The sequence below is a fragment of the Ornithodoros turicata genome, chromosome 5, assembly GCF_037126465.1.
Source record: "Ornithodoros turicata isolate Travis chromosome 5, ASM3712646v1, whole genome shotgun sequence".
Lineage (NCBI taxonomy): Eukaryota > Metazoa > Arthropoda > Arachnida > Ixodida > Argasidae > Ornithodoros > Ornithodoros turicata.
Genome location: NC_088205.1, coordinates 21,208,944 through 21,223,397, shown reverse-complemented (window position 1 = coordinate 21,223,397; position 14,454 = coordinate 21,208,944). Strand labels below are relative to the sequence as shown.

Genomic DNA, 14,454 nt, shown 5'->3' with positions numbered 1-14,454 from the left:
AGCAAAAGAATTTCATATTTGGATATAGTAAGCTACGTTCTTTCATTGGACGAAATAATTGGAAAATGTTCGTCGACCTGTTTTGTGCCCCTTTAATTGTGGCCAGGCTGAGAAACCGTTCAGGAGAATCGGACCAATCCACTCGACGTAGAGGCTGTTGTTTAGTTCTTCCCGCCATTCTACTAAAGTTCTACTAAGTCTGTCTGGCCGTCATGAAGTATGGGTTGCTAGTCCCTTGCTGGCACCTGCCTTACTAAAGCATCATGAAAACAATGCCTGGAGAAGCGTGCCAATGAACACCCTGTGAATATTATTGTAATGGGCTGGAATACGGATTGATCCCATTGATCACCTATTCGAAGGATTAGTGTTTCTGTTCCATTTGACGATGAAAATGTGGGACATTTTCGATTAGTTTCTTTAAACATTTCCCCATTTCCCATTACAATTGCAGTGCGCTTTAACTGTCCTTCAGAATAAATCGACAAAAGTCATCTGTGGGATTTGTACATTTCCTTCGTATAAGTCATGTGGCGACGTACAGATGCCAGTCATCGTCAGCGCGTCAGCATCGCGCCGTCATCGTCAGCATCGATGCGCGGCTTATCGCGACAGAGATATCATGTGGCGCGCCAGGTGCAGTGGGCGTGTACCGAGTTGTGGTGGAACGCTGTATTTTGAAAATTGTTGTCAGTAAAGGTTCACGTCTCAACAGAGCTGTTTGAATGAGCCTCACTCCTACTTACCTACCTACAGTCACATTCTGTGACATTTTTTTCCTGATATAGCCTTTCCCAGTGTGACTTGAATTTGAATGGTACAAAGAAAGTAAAAAGCCTAGTGTGGTATGAGTAGGGTTCTTCGTTTTCATGTTAAACCCGATTTTTCACAATAGTTCCCCCCCCCCGAACACGTTTTCAAGAATTTGGGTAAAAACCGCTATCTACCTGAAATCTTTGCGGTCCTTCAACTTGCCGTTCTAGGTAAACCATGGGAAAAGTGAATCATATTATCGGCAAGGATAGTTATTTGTGATAACGGTCAAACGTCCCAATGGCGTGGCTCGACCATCACAGATTTTCGTGAAAAAAATGTGTCCTTCTCACTGACGTACATACGTTCTGTGTGAAAGATTTCTTTTGGGATCCGCACGGAATCGCCGCTAGGGGGCTTCAAACTCTGAATCCAAAACCGTAATGCGTTTGAGCAGGCACAGAGGGTGAACGGCTTTGCGTATCTGAAAAATTAAAATGGGACGTGCTTCCGAAAAGTTCAAACTAGTTATCATCGGATTTGCAGTCGCCTTGAGTGGAGAAATAGCAAGCTACGCTTCCGCGAAAGAGGCGCAAAATTGAATGAATTTAACATTAAAAAAAAAATCATGAGCAGAAATTGCTAAGTTATATTTTTTATTTGTAGGGGCCTACTAGTAAATTTACCAAAAAAGTTTGACGGCAGAAAATTAAACTGTTAGGCTGTAACAAAATGCGAAAGTCGGTAGTTTTAGGAAAAATTGAAAACTTCGCCGAAGAAAAAGTGGTATTGGCGGATCTGCTAAATGAACGAAATTTCCGCACAAATGTAGCATAGTTTCCCGGTTATAAGTACAAAAAATTTCTCCAGGGTGTTTTTTGTTATACGACCACGACGAATGGTTCACCCGCGAGTTCACCCTGGTGGTCCAAAAAGGACCCTAGGTACGAGTTGTTTTGGTATAAGCTGGGGTAGAGCCGCCACATGGATATTCCTTCATGGATTGCTGGGCATAGTGAGGGGAGAGAAATATAATAGAAGGAAATTCCTGTAGATTGAATTACACGAATTATGCAAAGTCCCAGAGACTGCAAGCTGAACAGGCCAAGAGTGTGAATTCAGCATTATCCCCTCCCTTCACTACCTTCTTTGCCCGCCCGTGCATGAAATTAAATTTTCTCGCATTTTCTTCCACGCACGCTCATATGGACACACAGATAGCAACATAAATTGCTGATGCTGAAAAAATCAATTAATGCAAACACAACATTGCTTGTGCATTGGCGCACACCTGAAACGGCAATCAGAGAGGTTTGAATCCCGCCACGAGCACTCCCTTAGTATCTTTTTGTTCTAGCTGGAAGGAGGGCAGGTGTATCTTGTACCCGCAACCTGCAGGAATAGGTGTATCATCTCAGGTAAGCGATTTTATTTCCAATTTCTCTCTCTTGAAATGGAATTTGCAGGGTGATGCCGCAAGCTCCGACAGCGAAACTGGTTCAGTCGTTTTCCCCGAACCTATAGCCCTACCCGAAAGGGATTATTGGGACGTGTTTGTAACCTCGGCCCCGAGCACGGATTTGGTGTCCTTCCGCCTTGTCGACTACTCAGTAAGTGCTGCGGATCACGTGTCCTATTGACCCACAGCATCTATGCTTCGTTGCCCATCAGGAGCAGTACGAGGAGTTGGCGAATGAAATGGACCAATATTACTCTGAGGCCATGCCAATGGTGATAGACCCGACAGAAGGCGGTTTGTATGCCCTGCGTTCTGAAGACAGCTGGCTGAGGGTACAGCTGGTGGAACTGATGGGCTCACAGGTATGCAAGAGAACAACTTGGAAAAAGTCTGTTATATGGAGTCCATTATCCAGGCTGAATGCTACTTCGTAGACCATGGTGACATGGACGCCGTCGATTCGTCCAAGCTCAGAGAGTTGGAGGGCAGGTTTCTCAACCTGCCATTTCAGGTGTGGATTTTCAAAATAATTTTTGCAGAATGGGGATTTAGTGTGTGGCTTTGTGTAGGCTGTGCAGTGTCAGCTGGAGGGCCTTGCAGAGTTTGCGGAAGAAAAGCTCGCCGCCCAACTCCTGGCCAAAATGGTATTTGGGAAGGTGTTGGTAGCCGAGGTGTGCAGCAGGTAGGTGACGGCAGGCAGGTTAGTTAATCGGACATCCGCGTGTCCCTGATGAAAAACGGTAGCATAGCATCTTGGCAGTGCACCAGGGTTAGAGAGCTATTTCTTTTGAGACACCAAAAATTGTACCCATAAAAATTTCAGGGAGGACCCCATAAGAGCTGTATTGTACGACACGGCGACAGCAGAGGATGTGAACCTCAACTCGACAATACTGAAGGAAATGCTGACCCCTCGATTTCCTGGCTGTGGAGAGATAGTGAAAGCTAACTTGTGTCACGTGACTCCCACGGGCGACCTGAGCGTTCGACTTGAAGGCCCCAGCACTCGCACCCTGTACCGTTACATGGAGGCCCTTGGGAAGCACCTTGAGGTGAGGCGCTGCTCAAGCATAGAACAACCCATCTTTTAAAGGAGCATTAAAGTGGTACTAACATGGCCAAAAACTGCGGTCATCTTGTAAAGCAATATGTGAAAAGCATTCCCACAAAATATTTGTCCAAAGTTGTTTCACCACGGTGCAATTGATTTGGAAAATCGCTGCCGCAGTGACAGGCCGGAGCGCTCCAACTGCCGACCACACCCTGTGACGTCTTACTGTGACGTTGGTTGTAGAGAGCCCCTCATTCGTTCGTAGGAAAAACCGTCTGCCACGAACATTGCGAGCTGTTTCTTGTTGACTTCTATTCTTTATATGATTTATATCACGTTTTCTAAAAAAAACAAAGCATATATGCAGCCTGAGAAAATAAGATTACGATCACAATATATCCGCGGCTTCTCTGCAATCTCATAATTCACAGTAGCAGAAAGTAAGCGATGGCGGCGGTATTGTGGCGCCACCTGTTAGCCACTGAACCAACTGCGCGGTGAAAACTGTCGGACAGGCTGCACACTGTCGGGGAGCACGGGGTTTTCGCTGTACAAGCGCAGTTAATTTCGGGCTGCACCACTCGTTCTTCCCGTGGTGTCTGCGGTCCCAAAAAATCGTGGTTGTGTCGTGGACAGCCTTCAAGCCTTCCATTTCGGACATCACGTAGCCGGAGAACGCATGGCGTCTCCGAAGCGGTAGCAGACGCTCCAGCCTGTGCGAGGTTGCTCACCTCGATCATGTGATCCCAGGTCCAATGAGGAGCGTCCTCACCACTTGCGTCACACGCGCGTGGTGGCACTCATCACGTGCCTATCGTGAAGGCGAAGGAGGGTGTTTCGCGCACGGGAGGTTCGGGGAGCCATTGCAGGCGTCCCAATTTCGCTCTGGTTGCACTAATTGTGGGAAAACTGTTTTCGGCTGCCCAACATTCCATACTGACCAAAAACAGAAACAAAGTTGTGGCCTCTAGACTGCTCCTTTAAAGATCTGTGTACTTTGCACATGCATTACAGAAATGTGAATAGTAACAGCTATGTGAATTGTAAAATGTAATTACAATGTTACAAATTACAACATATATTGTATACCAGATGCTGCTTGAACCTGTGTTTTTGTAATACTATCTGTTAAAAAAATCCATCCTTTGTGCCCATAGTCCATCCTGCATCTAGGGACAAAAAACCATTGTTCTGTGCATAAACTATAAGTAGAGCTTGAAGTCTTAGGGTTTAACCAGATTATTCCCTGAATTTGCACCCCGAATTGAATTTGCCTCTTTTGCGTGAAACCCGATTTTTACCCGGCAAATTACTATCACTGAGATGTCTTCAGGAATGCACATTAACCTGTTTGGCAGCAAATGCTGTTACATCACATTTTGTACCAAACCAGTACAGTTCGAGTAGCCGAGTTTGATTTCTCTCCGAATTTAGCATACTGGAAGTTCGCATGAATTTAGAGCACATGTGTATTTACACGATTTTCACCCCCTGAACTTAGAAAAAAATATTTCCCGAGAGCTTATTGCTTATAAGCTTATAAGGTGTACGATGATCCGCAATGCGAAAATCTGTGGTAAAAGTTTCTGGGTGATTACCTAGTATCATGAAGAAATATCTTTTTAAGCAGCTTTAGCTTGAAGAAAATACTATTTGCCTCTCCAACTAGCTATAGAGGCGCTCATGTTATCCTCAAGATGGCGGAGGAAAGAATGATTGCCGATGAACAAATCGCTCTACTTCATGCCTTCTTCCACGAGACATGCTTCAATACTTTCTGGTTTCCTGCTGTCTTCATTGTTTTCGTTCATGCCACTGCTGTTGTAGTATCTTTTTCTTCATCCCCTCCTCGACATTGAATATTCTTCTCCGCAGTAGTTTTGCACTGCAGAATTGAGCAGTGCTGTTACTGTTTGAGTTCTGTAAGCCGGGAAACTGCATCGCACATGAAGGGAAGTTGCGGCAGTCTCAGGTCAACACGAAATATACCTGTCATCTGCTGTTACTATCATTCATTGAGTGCTTCTGCAGGGGTCCGCTAGGTGGTGAGCAGCCAGCTGGAGAGGCGAATAGTACTTATATTTTGCATTTGTTGGACTGGAGAATCAAAGCTGTACTCAGGCGCCTCTTTTTGCATGCGGTGAATAACAAAGATTACTAGATAGATGTGGGGGTCCACACCAGGGTGCAGTAGTGTACACTACACATGGTGTCTTATGGACCAGCCTGATCATTGTCTGTCACCACTGAATTACATGTCATTTGTCTGTTGCTCATACTTATTCAGGAAGCTTTTTCTGCCATGGACCAGCCTGATCATTGTCTGTCACCACTGAATTACATGTCATTTGTCTGTTGCTCATACTTATTCAGCAAGCTTTTTCTGGCATGGACCAGCCTGATCATTGTCTGTCACCACTGAATTACATGTCATTTGTCTGTTGCTCATACTTATTCAGCAAGCTTTTTCTGCTAAGGGCAGAAATTTTGTGGCACCTCATCCCTCCTTCATTGATTAACTGTATTGACAGACAAATCGACAGCCAGTAAAGAACCTTTCACTGCAGAAGATATATGCCTGCAGAGACAGTGTCACAGGCAAATTTGAAAGGGTAGTCGTGGTCTCCACCGGCGATGAGATAACTGGCAAGGTGCGTCTGCATGTTGTGCACATTATTTCAAGGGCTAACACGGTGTTGTTCCGCAGGTTCAAGTGCGCTTCGTAGATTGTGGCAGGAGCGCGTTTATTCTGCAATCTGAGCTTAACGAGCTGGATAGCTTTGAAGAACCTTTAATACGTCTGCCTTACCAGGTGGGGGCACACATCAACGTTGATGGTGAATTTATGTGAGGGGCACATTTCAGGCCCTCGGGTGTCGCCTCAGTGGTGTGCTCGACGGTGAATCTTGGAACGAGAAGGCCGCTGCACGCCTGCAGGAGCTGGCACCGCAGAACCTAGAGCTCCTCCTCAAGGTAGGTTCAGGCAAGGCGACGAGACGCAATTACTACAATTTATTATTCTCATTGTCATAGGTCACAGACAGCAGCAGCCAGACTGTTGAACTCTTCAAGAGAATAGAACCCAATAATGAACTTGTTTCGATCAATGCCTCGCTGGCTGTGGCATTCTCCAGGTATGAAATTTTGCTTCCTATATACAGGGTGTCCTACCGAAAAAAAGCCAGGGACTAAAAAAACTGAGTGCTCTACACAAATGGAACCAACTGTACATGCTTGGCAGTTGTGTGGTCTATCCAAAAATATTTTTCCATCGCCCCTTGTCAATTAATTAGCGGTAATTAATTTCCTAACTTTTTAATTATCGGCTTTAGCTCTCAGATGTCAATGATGAAGTTGTAGTACATGTCGAAAAGACTCAAGTGAAGTGGTTCGAGGTTGCTATGACTTGTGGTTTCATTTTTTCCCTGGTTTAAAAGTTGGTTTCAGAAGCCGCGCGCACCACAGAGTGCTCCCCATAATTCGGCGCCTGCACGCGACGACTGCATTGCACTCTGATAAGTGAGCCGTGAAACAGGTGAAATATCTTCCTCTTGTGTGACATGGCCCAAGGATGGTCTCCAAGCGCTAATCTTAAGGTCACTGTACGCTGGAGGGCGCTGGAATCGTCACGCGCGGGTGCCGGATTGTGGGCAGCAATCTGCGGTCCACCCGGCATCTGAAACCAACTTTTAAACCCGGGAAAAAATGACACCACAAGCCATAGCGACCTCGAACCACTTCAGTTGTGTCATTTTTGACATGTACTACAACATCCTCATTGACATCTGAGAGCTAAAACTGATAATTAAAAAGTTTGAAAATTAATTACCGCTAATTAATTGACAAGGGGCAATGAAAAATATTTTTGGATAGGCCACACAACTGCCAAGCATGTACAGTTGGTTCTATTTGTGTAGCGCACTCAGTTTTTTTCCGTTTTCCGGTGGGACACCCTGTATTGTCCTAGCTGGAGGGGAATGAGATTGAATGCTGGATTCTACTTGGATGCTTTAGACTGGAGGACAAGTTGGAGAAACAGACAAAGACAAGGAAGGTTCCCAGAATGGCCTCCTTTGAAAGAAGAATCAGCGACCCGGGACGGTTTGTAACATTTTCAGTTACATTCTTTGTGCTGTCCTATTTGATACGATACCATTAATTTGGAATCACTTAATTCCAACTGGTACTCTGGTCCTGTCAAAGCCGTCTGTAGTCCAATGGGGGGAAATGCCCAGTAACCTGAACACATGAATGTGCACAACAGTTTATTCAGACGAAATTGCCTAGCTGTGCTAGACTATACACATCGGCTCAGAAGCACTGCTGCCGTGTGAAGTGTTGAGGCGAGTACCCTCGTAGTACCCTCGTGGGAATTGGGGAGCCCACTCCTGTAGATTGAAAACTCTGTCTATGCACAATGGACAAACGTGCAAGCTGCTCGTGAAAATAGAAGCTGACTGCTACCAAGCATGCAGAGGATGATGGAAATCGTGAATCAATCAACAAACTGTTCAGAGAGATCCTCCGACAGCTGGGTGAATGGGGGCGACCGGTGGTACAAAACAGTTGTAGGAATCACCTTCCATAACCGCGCAGGCATTTCCTGCCAGCCCGTCCAGTGGGCCCCATGAACACGGGTACAACAAAGATATAGCGATATATGACGCTTTATTGCTTACATGGAAAAAGACTGGTGACAATTCGTAATTTCCTGCGTTCTCCCTGCGTCTTGTAATGAACGACTCGCGGAAAGCCAGGAGGACAAGGGACCCCTGTGCCTTCCTCTGCATAAACTTAAATAGCACTCGGTGAAAGAGACAGCCAACTCTCCCTCTGCCAGCAAGACAGCGGTGCTGTCTTATTGGTGGTGGCACCGCGCCACAGAGTGGATTGCTCAGACGTGGAACATGATAGTACCTCCTGACATCATAATGAAAAGTTCCAGAGTAACTGGTATTTTGTCAATGCTTGATGGAACGGAAGGCAATTTGGTGTGGGACAATCTCGATGTTGGATTCCGTGGAGATCGACGAGGATATCTCGGAATAAAACAGTTTAAGTGTACTTTAAAAGGCAAAGGCTTCGCAAGGATTCGAAAAAAATTAGGTGAGTGAGCATCATACCGAACACGAACCACCCCATCGATACTGAATACAACATGCGCATTCATTTTGCACGAGTAATTATTTTGTGAATCATGACAATAGCAAACCAAAACCGAAATGCGAAATGCGAAGAGCAGAAAACAGCTCCATGCTATACCATGATGTCACCCAGCATTGTTGTCTGCTTCGCAATTCATTCTGCAATCCATTCTCTCTTACCGGATGATGTCTGCAGTGTGTTGCTTTCAGAGCCCTCTCGCTTCACAGAGGCGAAGTGCTCGCTTCGTAGTAAATTCGTTTTGTCACATGTTCCTGACATCTTAAAGGTTATGAGTATACCGCCTTTGTGGTGATTTTGTTGTGGATGGCATGTGCCATGTGATGCTGTTGCTGCAGGGGGATTGCTTTCAGGCTTCCTGCAGCTCTGAATCAAAATAGCAAAGAAACTCGATGTAGAGCAGTACTTCTAAGTAATGCATCAACTGACACGTGTCGTCATGAATGTTCAGTTGCTTTTTGATGTAGGAAAATGTGCTGTGCTATTTGTTTGCTATTAACTCTTTCCTTGGCGTGGCAAAAATGACCATTTTGGGGTGGCTTGACAAATATATTTTTTGTGGCTGACTGTATCACTTCAAAGTATGTTGCTATATAGGAAAATGTAGCCAAATGAATGCCCTATCAAATGATGTAAGTTTCAGAAACAAAGCTATCCATGTATTTCCAATTTTGGAACACAGATATGCCTATATTTTGAACAAAAATATCAATCTACAAGTTCCAAAATATACCGCAATTTCACGCGTATAAGCCGCACCGCAGATAAGCCGCACGACCGGTTTTTAGGAATGCTTTGAAAATTTTCGGGCAGATAAGCCGCTCTCGCAGACAAGCCGCAGGAAATACGACGAGACTGATTTGTGTGACAAAGGAGGCCATAGAGAAGGCCATAAACCGCTGTGGTCTATGCTCGCCGGTCGGCATCGTGTAGAACAACCACCTTTTGCTAATTCACCACTTTTCTATTCCTCCCGGTCAGTTTTGAGATAAGAACAGCAATAACATGTCAGTTATACATATCCGCACAGTCGGGACAAAAATCTGATTACCTAACACCTTCAGAGTTGTTAATTTGGGTTCTAAGAAACAAAATTGGATCCTAAAATATGCAAGCATCGCGCATTCACGAAAGAGGTCCGTCGCAGGAACGCGACACTGCGACCAAGATAAAATCTCCACACTGTCTTCTTCGAGAAGAGCCAGCTTCTTAAATCACCACTCGGCACCACTAGGAAAAGCTAAAAGTGAAAACGAAACTCATTCTGTAGTGTTTATAGTATCCACCAAATGTCACCACTTGTCCATATCTGCTTTTTTTTTGGGTTCGAGTAGCGCGGCTCTGAAACCGTCAATCACCGGTGGTTGACTCCCTATGGGGCACAATCAGGAACTTGACTTCTGAAAGGAATTTTTATTTGTTATATCTACTCACAAAGTATTTTGCAAAAATTTCACAACATTGTAAATACGACGACGGCTGTAGCGCACTGCTACGACATGCATAAATTACTATTACTTTTTTTTAATTTAGTGATTATTGCGATCACATACAGTTGTTAGTTGATGTTTACTTAGTTGCTGTAAGCTTTTTCTCAGCTAGAGGACTCATGCCATGTTGGTACATCAGGCATTGACCAAAGATATGACATCCATATTTCTTCACCCCCACCATCTACACGTATCATAAATCTGTTAGTGGTAGCAGGAGAGTAACATTGTCATCTGCTGGGATGAATGTTTTCGTGCCTCAGGGAGGAATTCTGTCTCGTCATAGCCTGCGTTCTTTGGTTGTCCTGCACAGTTGTTTAATGTCTGGACAGATGTGGCCAGCACTTTTGATGGTGCCAGTGTTTGTCGGTCAGAATTTATGAAAGCAAATTGTGTTGTCCCAGAACATGTTGTGATCCATTCACTGATATAGCAGGTCAATGAGCACAAGCTGCTCAACTCCGAGTCCTCGGAATTCTGTGACAACACCGGAAGCAACGGATGAAGAATCGAGTCGTCTGCCACCACTGCCGGCACCCGAGCTCCCTGGTGTTGGGCAGTACCTGGACATCAATGTGACAGTAGCTGCCAATCCACTCAACTTTGTCTGTCAGCCCTGGAGTAACGGAGCTCTACTCAGTGAATTGATGACGGATATGCAGGCTAGTGATGTGACCTCTTTTGCAAAGCTGCTTATCTTTGAATGTCCTATCCCAAGCACCACAACATCTTGGCCTAATATTGGATCAATATTGCCAATGCCGGCCCAATACTGAACCAAGATTGGGCCAGTATTACCAATATCGATCCAATATTGGGCCAAGATGTTGTGCTGCTTGGGATGCGAGATTGACATATTTGATCAACACTACTGTTATATTCCAAAGCATTCGAGCAGGCGTTATTTATGCGAGTAAATAGGCCTTGGGTGGGAGAGGACAAAGAGATTCCTATAAAAAAAAAAACGTTTCTTGCAGGCATTCTACAAGAGTACGGAAGGAAGGAGTGCATTTCCCGAGGGACTGCCCGACGAGTTGCTGAGAGAGGGCGAGTTCTACGCAGGCCACCACTCTGATGACCTCTGGTACCGAGTACTGGTGCGCCAAGTGCAACACGAGCAGTTGGCAAGTGTGTACTTTGTCGACTACGGGGACTACGGCATGCTGTCTTCGACCGAGCTGCAGCCCCTGTGGAGACGATATCGCAGGTTGCCAGTGCAAGCGGTGCACGCCCAGCTTTCGAGTAAGGCTTCGGGAATCGCACAAACACTTTGGTAACTGTTGAAATCTTGCAGATGTTGCTCCTATTGGTGGAGATTGGAACCCCGTTGACTGCCTCAGCTTCCGAAACATAGTTGAGAACAAACAGTTTGTCGCTGTCATCACATCAAAAGAGGTTGACAGTACAACTGGAATTGCCGGCGCACAACGACTGCGGCTAAGGTTAATTGACACTTCGACGGACGTCGACATTCAGATCGACCGGCTACTTGCAAAAAAGGGGGTAGTGAGGCTTGTTATTGAATGATGCAACATTTGTAAGGGGAATTTGAGCAAGCTTTAATGTGTTCCTAAACCAGAAGTGTGGGCTTAGTGGGTTTTTGTCGCAACTAGGTGTGCAAGTGTTTTATTGAAACATCTAATACTCTTGTGTTTTTTTCGGTGAGTAATTTTTTTCCCTAGACTATTCACTGACTATGTGGATACGGGCGTGCATGAATCTTAATATTGTTCTATGCCATAACTTATTTTAATTAAACTTTGGTTTGTTGCTGTTCGTGTCGAACCTTGGTTGAATGTGCACCCGAGTGGAGTTGATGGTACCGGTAGCAAGAATGTCAAGTGAGATGGCCCAGTTTCCTTGCTATTGAACCAGTTATGTAATGCTCACTGATAGAAATTACTTCAACCTGCTAAAATATTGTAGAGTGGCTCCTCTAGCCAGAGGGGTTGCTGCAGAGATACAGCACAGCTGCTTATTTTATGTTCTGGAGACCGTAAGTGTGTTTATAACCAAGTGTCATTCCAACTCGAAATAAAATGTGATTTGCAGTCATTGCATGTTCACCAGTATCCTTTTAAACAATATTTAACTCATTTTTGTCAAATAGACAACAGAGGACTTTCATGAAGTGAAGTGAATATAGCAACCTCGTGAAGCACTGAAGATATGAGGGGGGCGGGGGCATGAAATCACATAAACGTGCAAACAGCAGACATTTGCATTTCGCTCGACCGTTCTATTAGAAAAAGTGAAGCAAAAGTTAATGACGAAAATGGTGCACTTCCGTAGTCATTTCGTGGAACAGACTCAGGTAATCCATTCTTCAAAAGTATACAATCGTCTGCCTTTGCTCCTCGACACCTGTGTAGAAGGGCGCAGACTAGCCTGTCTCGGGTCTTCTTAGGGCTGAAACGCATGGGACCAATGGTTTATCCAGAATCGCTAGCACGGAGGGGTGTTGGGAAAAATTGGGGTGGGGGTGGGGTGTTATTATAGTTACGTCATTGCAGCTTAACATATCATTGCTGACATCTGTCTAAAGCTGAAATTGCAAAGGCACCCCCTGTAAGGGGTCCACACGCGAAAAAGTTACGGGGGGTGTCACCTGAACATTTGGAGGGATGTAGGGGAGGGGGGGGGGGGGGTCTGGATAAATCACTGCATGGGACGTTTTCCCAGCCTGAAAACGTTGCGCGCACGCCGTGGCCTTCTACGCGCGACGAATAACCACAAAAAAGAGGAAGCATTTCTATTTTAAAACATTTGTCAGAACTGGTAATTGGTCGTGGGCACAGCTTTTTCTTGGGAAGTCTAGGGACCTAGGGACCACCACCACCTAGGGAAATCTGGGGAAACTGATCGTCCAATCCGGGGAAAAATTGCGAATGTAGGTTGGCAACACCAACACCAACACCAACATCGGTATGGCGGGCTAGAATGAATGGTGTGCTGAGCGAAGGATGAAGTCGGGTCGGGACGACGGGCCTGCCGACAGGTGGCTACCACGGGCTGCTTGCGCTGTCGTTTCCGGCGCCCTCTCTCTCACGTGATAGGGTATGTGAACAGCATCTGAGCGCGCTCCGGAGTGCAGCGTATGAGAAAAATAGATGGAATCTACCGAAAATACAAAATAAATAAAAGCGAAGCGTGCGCGTGCTCATAGCTGTCTTATACGCACGTGCTGTCGGTCTCGGCAGCTGCAACAAATGCACTCTCAAAGACAAATCGTGTTTCCTTCAACATGTATATGGCAAACATAAACAGAAACGGTAATGTGCGAACATCATTTGCACGACCGGTGAAGCACACAAATAGAAACCTTAGACTGCCGCACGGCTTTTTACACATAAAAAATTATGCGGCGTATCAATTAAGTGAGTTAGTATCGATGTGTACTGTGATGGGCGGTCTTGCATTTGCAGCTGAGGCAAAGGTGCGTATCCCAAATAAAAAGTCATCATGAGGCATATTGTTGCCTGTTTCGAACACAGTTTTGGTAGAGCATATTGGTGGATGACGAAACCAACGCGAGCTGCCAAACTACTGGGCATAGCTGGGCGTCCTCACTCATGAGGACCCTCATGAAGATGCCTCACCCTCACCTCACGACAATGAGGTGAGGGTGAGCGAGGCCAGACTACGCTGAACGTTCCTCACGAGGACAGTCGTGAGGCATTGTCCTTCATGAGGTCCACCGTGAGGGCCCTCATGAGGCCAGTCGTCGTGAGGCCATCAATACGTGAGGGTACAATGTATTCCGTGAGGAGCCTCACGGATGAGGCTGCGAGGCCTTTCGTGATGAACCACACGGATGCGGCCGTATAAGGCCTTTCGTGAGGGATCTCACGAATGAGGCCATGAGGCCTTTCGTGAGGGGCTTCACGGATGAGGTGATGGGTTCGGGCTCCTCTTTGCTGATGCCAAACACTAACGCTAAACCTCACTGTGACAATAACAACTGTTACCAAATTTATCCAAGCACAGCACGAAACCCTATAAACAGTTTAATGCTGGGCAGTATCATTAGTACCAACTACCGACGCAGTAGTTCAACGCCGACGTGTCATGTGAAGATGACGGAAAGTTCTTTGGAGGAAAGTTCTTTTGAGGCTCATGTGCCTCCTAGTGACTTGAAGAAACGTCAGGCCATGAGGGCTCGTGAGGATGAGGGGTCGTGAGGCCATGAAGGTTCTCATGAGAAGAAGGTATGTGAGGCCATGAGGACCCTCATGAGGTGAGGACACGTGAGGATGATGATGGTGAGGCCCCTCGGGATCCCGATGCCCTGAGGTGAGGTTTGTGAGGGCAAAATTTAAAATGGAATGTGAGGGTGAGGACGACTGAGGTTTAGTTACTGGTGAAGAAAATTTGGTGAGGGTGAGTGAGTCAAATGAAGTATGTGCTTCGTGAGGTGAGGATGAGTGAGGCCGCAGGAAAATGCCCACCGATGCTACTGTGTAATGAAATGTGTCCCATGCAGTACATCTCAAAGCGTACGAAAGGAAACGGTTCGTGTAGAGCTGTCACAAAAAAGC

The 14,454-nt window shown here is 45.8% G+C and overlaps 1 protein-coding gene across 5 annotated transcripts in view; it reads left to right on the top strand.

The window, feature by feature from the left end:
* Positions 1–11,971, top strand: part of LOC135394187 (tudor domain-containing protein 7-like) — a 34,380-nt gene extending 22,409 nt beyond the window's left edge. For 4 of the 5 annotated variants that reach the window (XM_064624785.1, XM_064624783.1, XM_064624784.1 and 1 more), the window contains exons 10-22: positions 2,111–2,363; positions 2,425–2,574; positions 2,628–2,723; positions 2,782–2,894; positions 3,036–3,264; positions 5,795–5,914; positions 5,971–6,075; positions 6,129–6,236; positions 6,297–6,397; positions 7,278–7,364; positions 10,353–10,578; positions 10,894–11,158; positions 11,211–11,971. In XM_064624785.1, coding sequence (XP_064480855.1) covers positions 2,111–2,363; positions 2,425–2,574; positions 2,628–2,723; positions 2,782–2,894; positions 3,036–3,264; positions 5,795–5,914; positions 5,971–6,075; positions 6,129–6,236; positions 6,297–6,397; positions 7,278–7,364; positions 10,353–10,578; positions 10,894–11,158; positions 11,211–11,443 — 2,086 coding nt within the window. In that variant the 3' untranslated portion in view covers positions 11,444–11,971. The remainder of the gene's footprint in view (positions 1–2,110; positions 2,364–2,424; positions 2,575–2,627; positions 2,724–2,781; positions 2,895–3,035; positions 3,265–5,794; positions 5,915–5,970; positions 6,076–6,128; positions 6,237–6,296; positions 6,398–7,277; positions 7,365–10,352; positions 10,579–10,893; positions 11,159–11,210) is intronic. The other variant, XM_064624787.1, reaches the window with a different exon arrangement.
* The last annotated feature ends 2,483 nt before the right edge of the window (positions 11,972–14,454 follow it).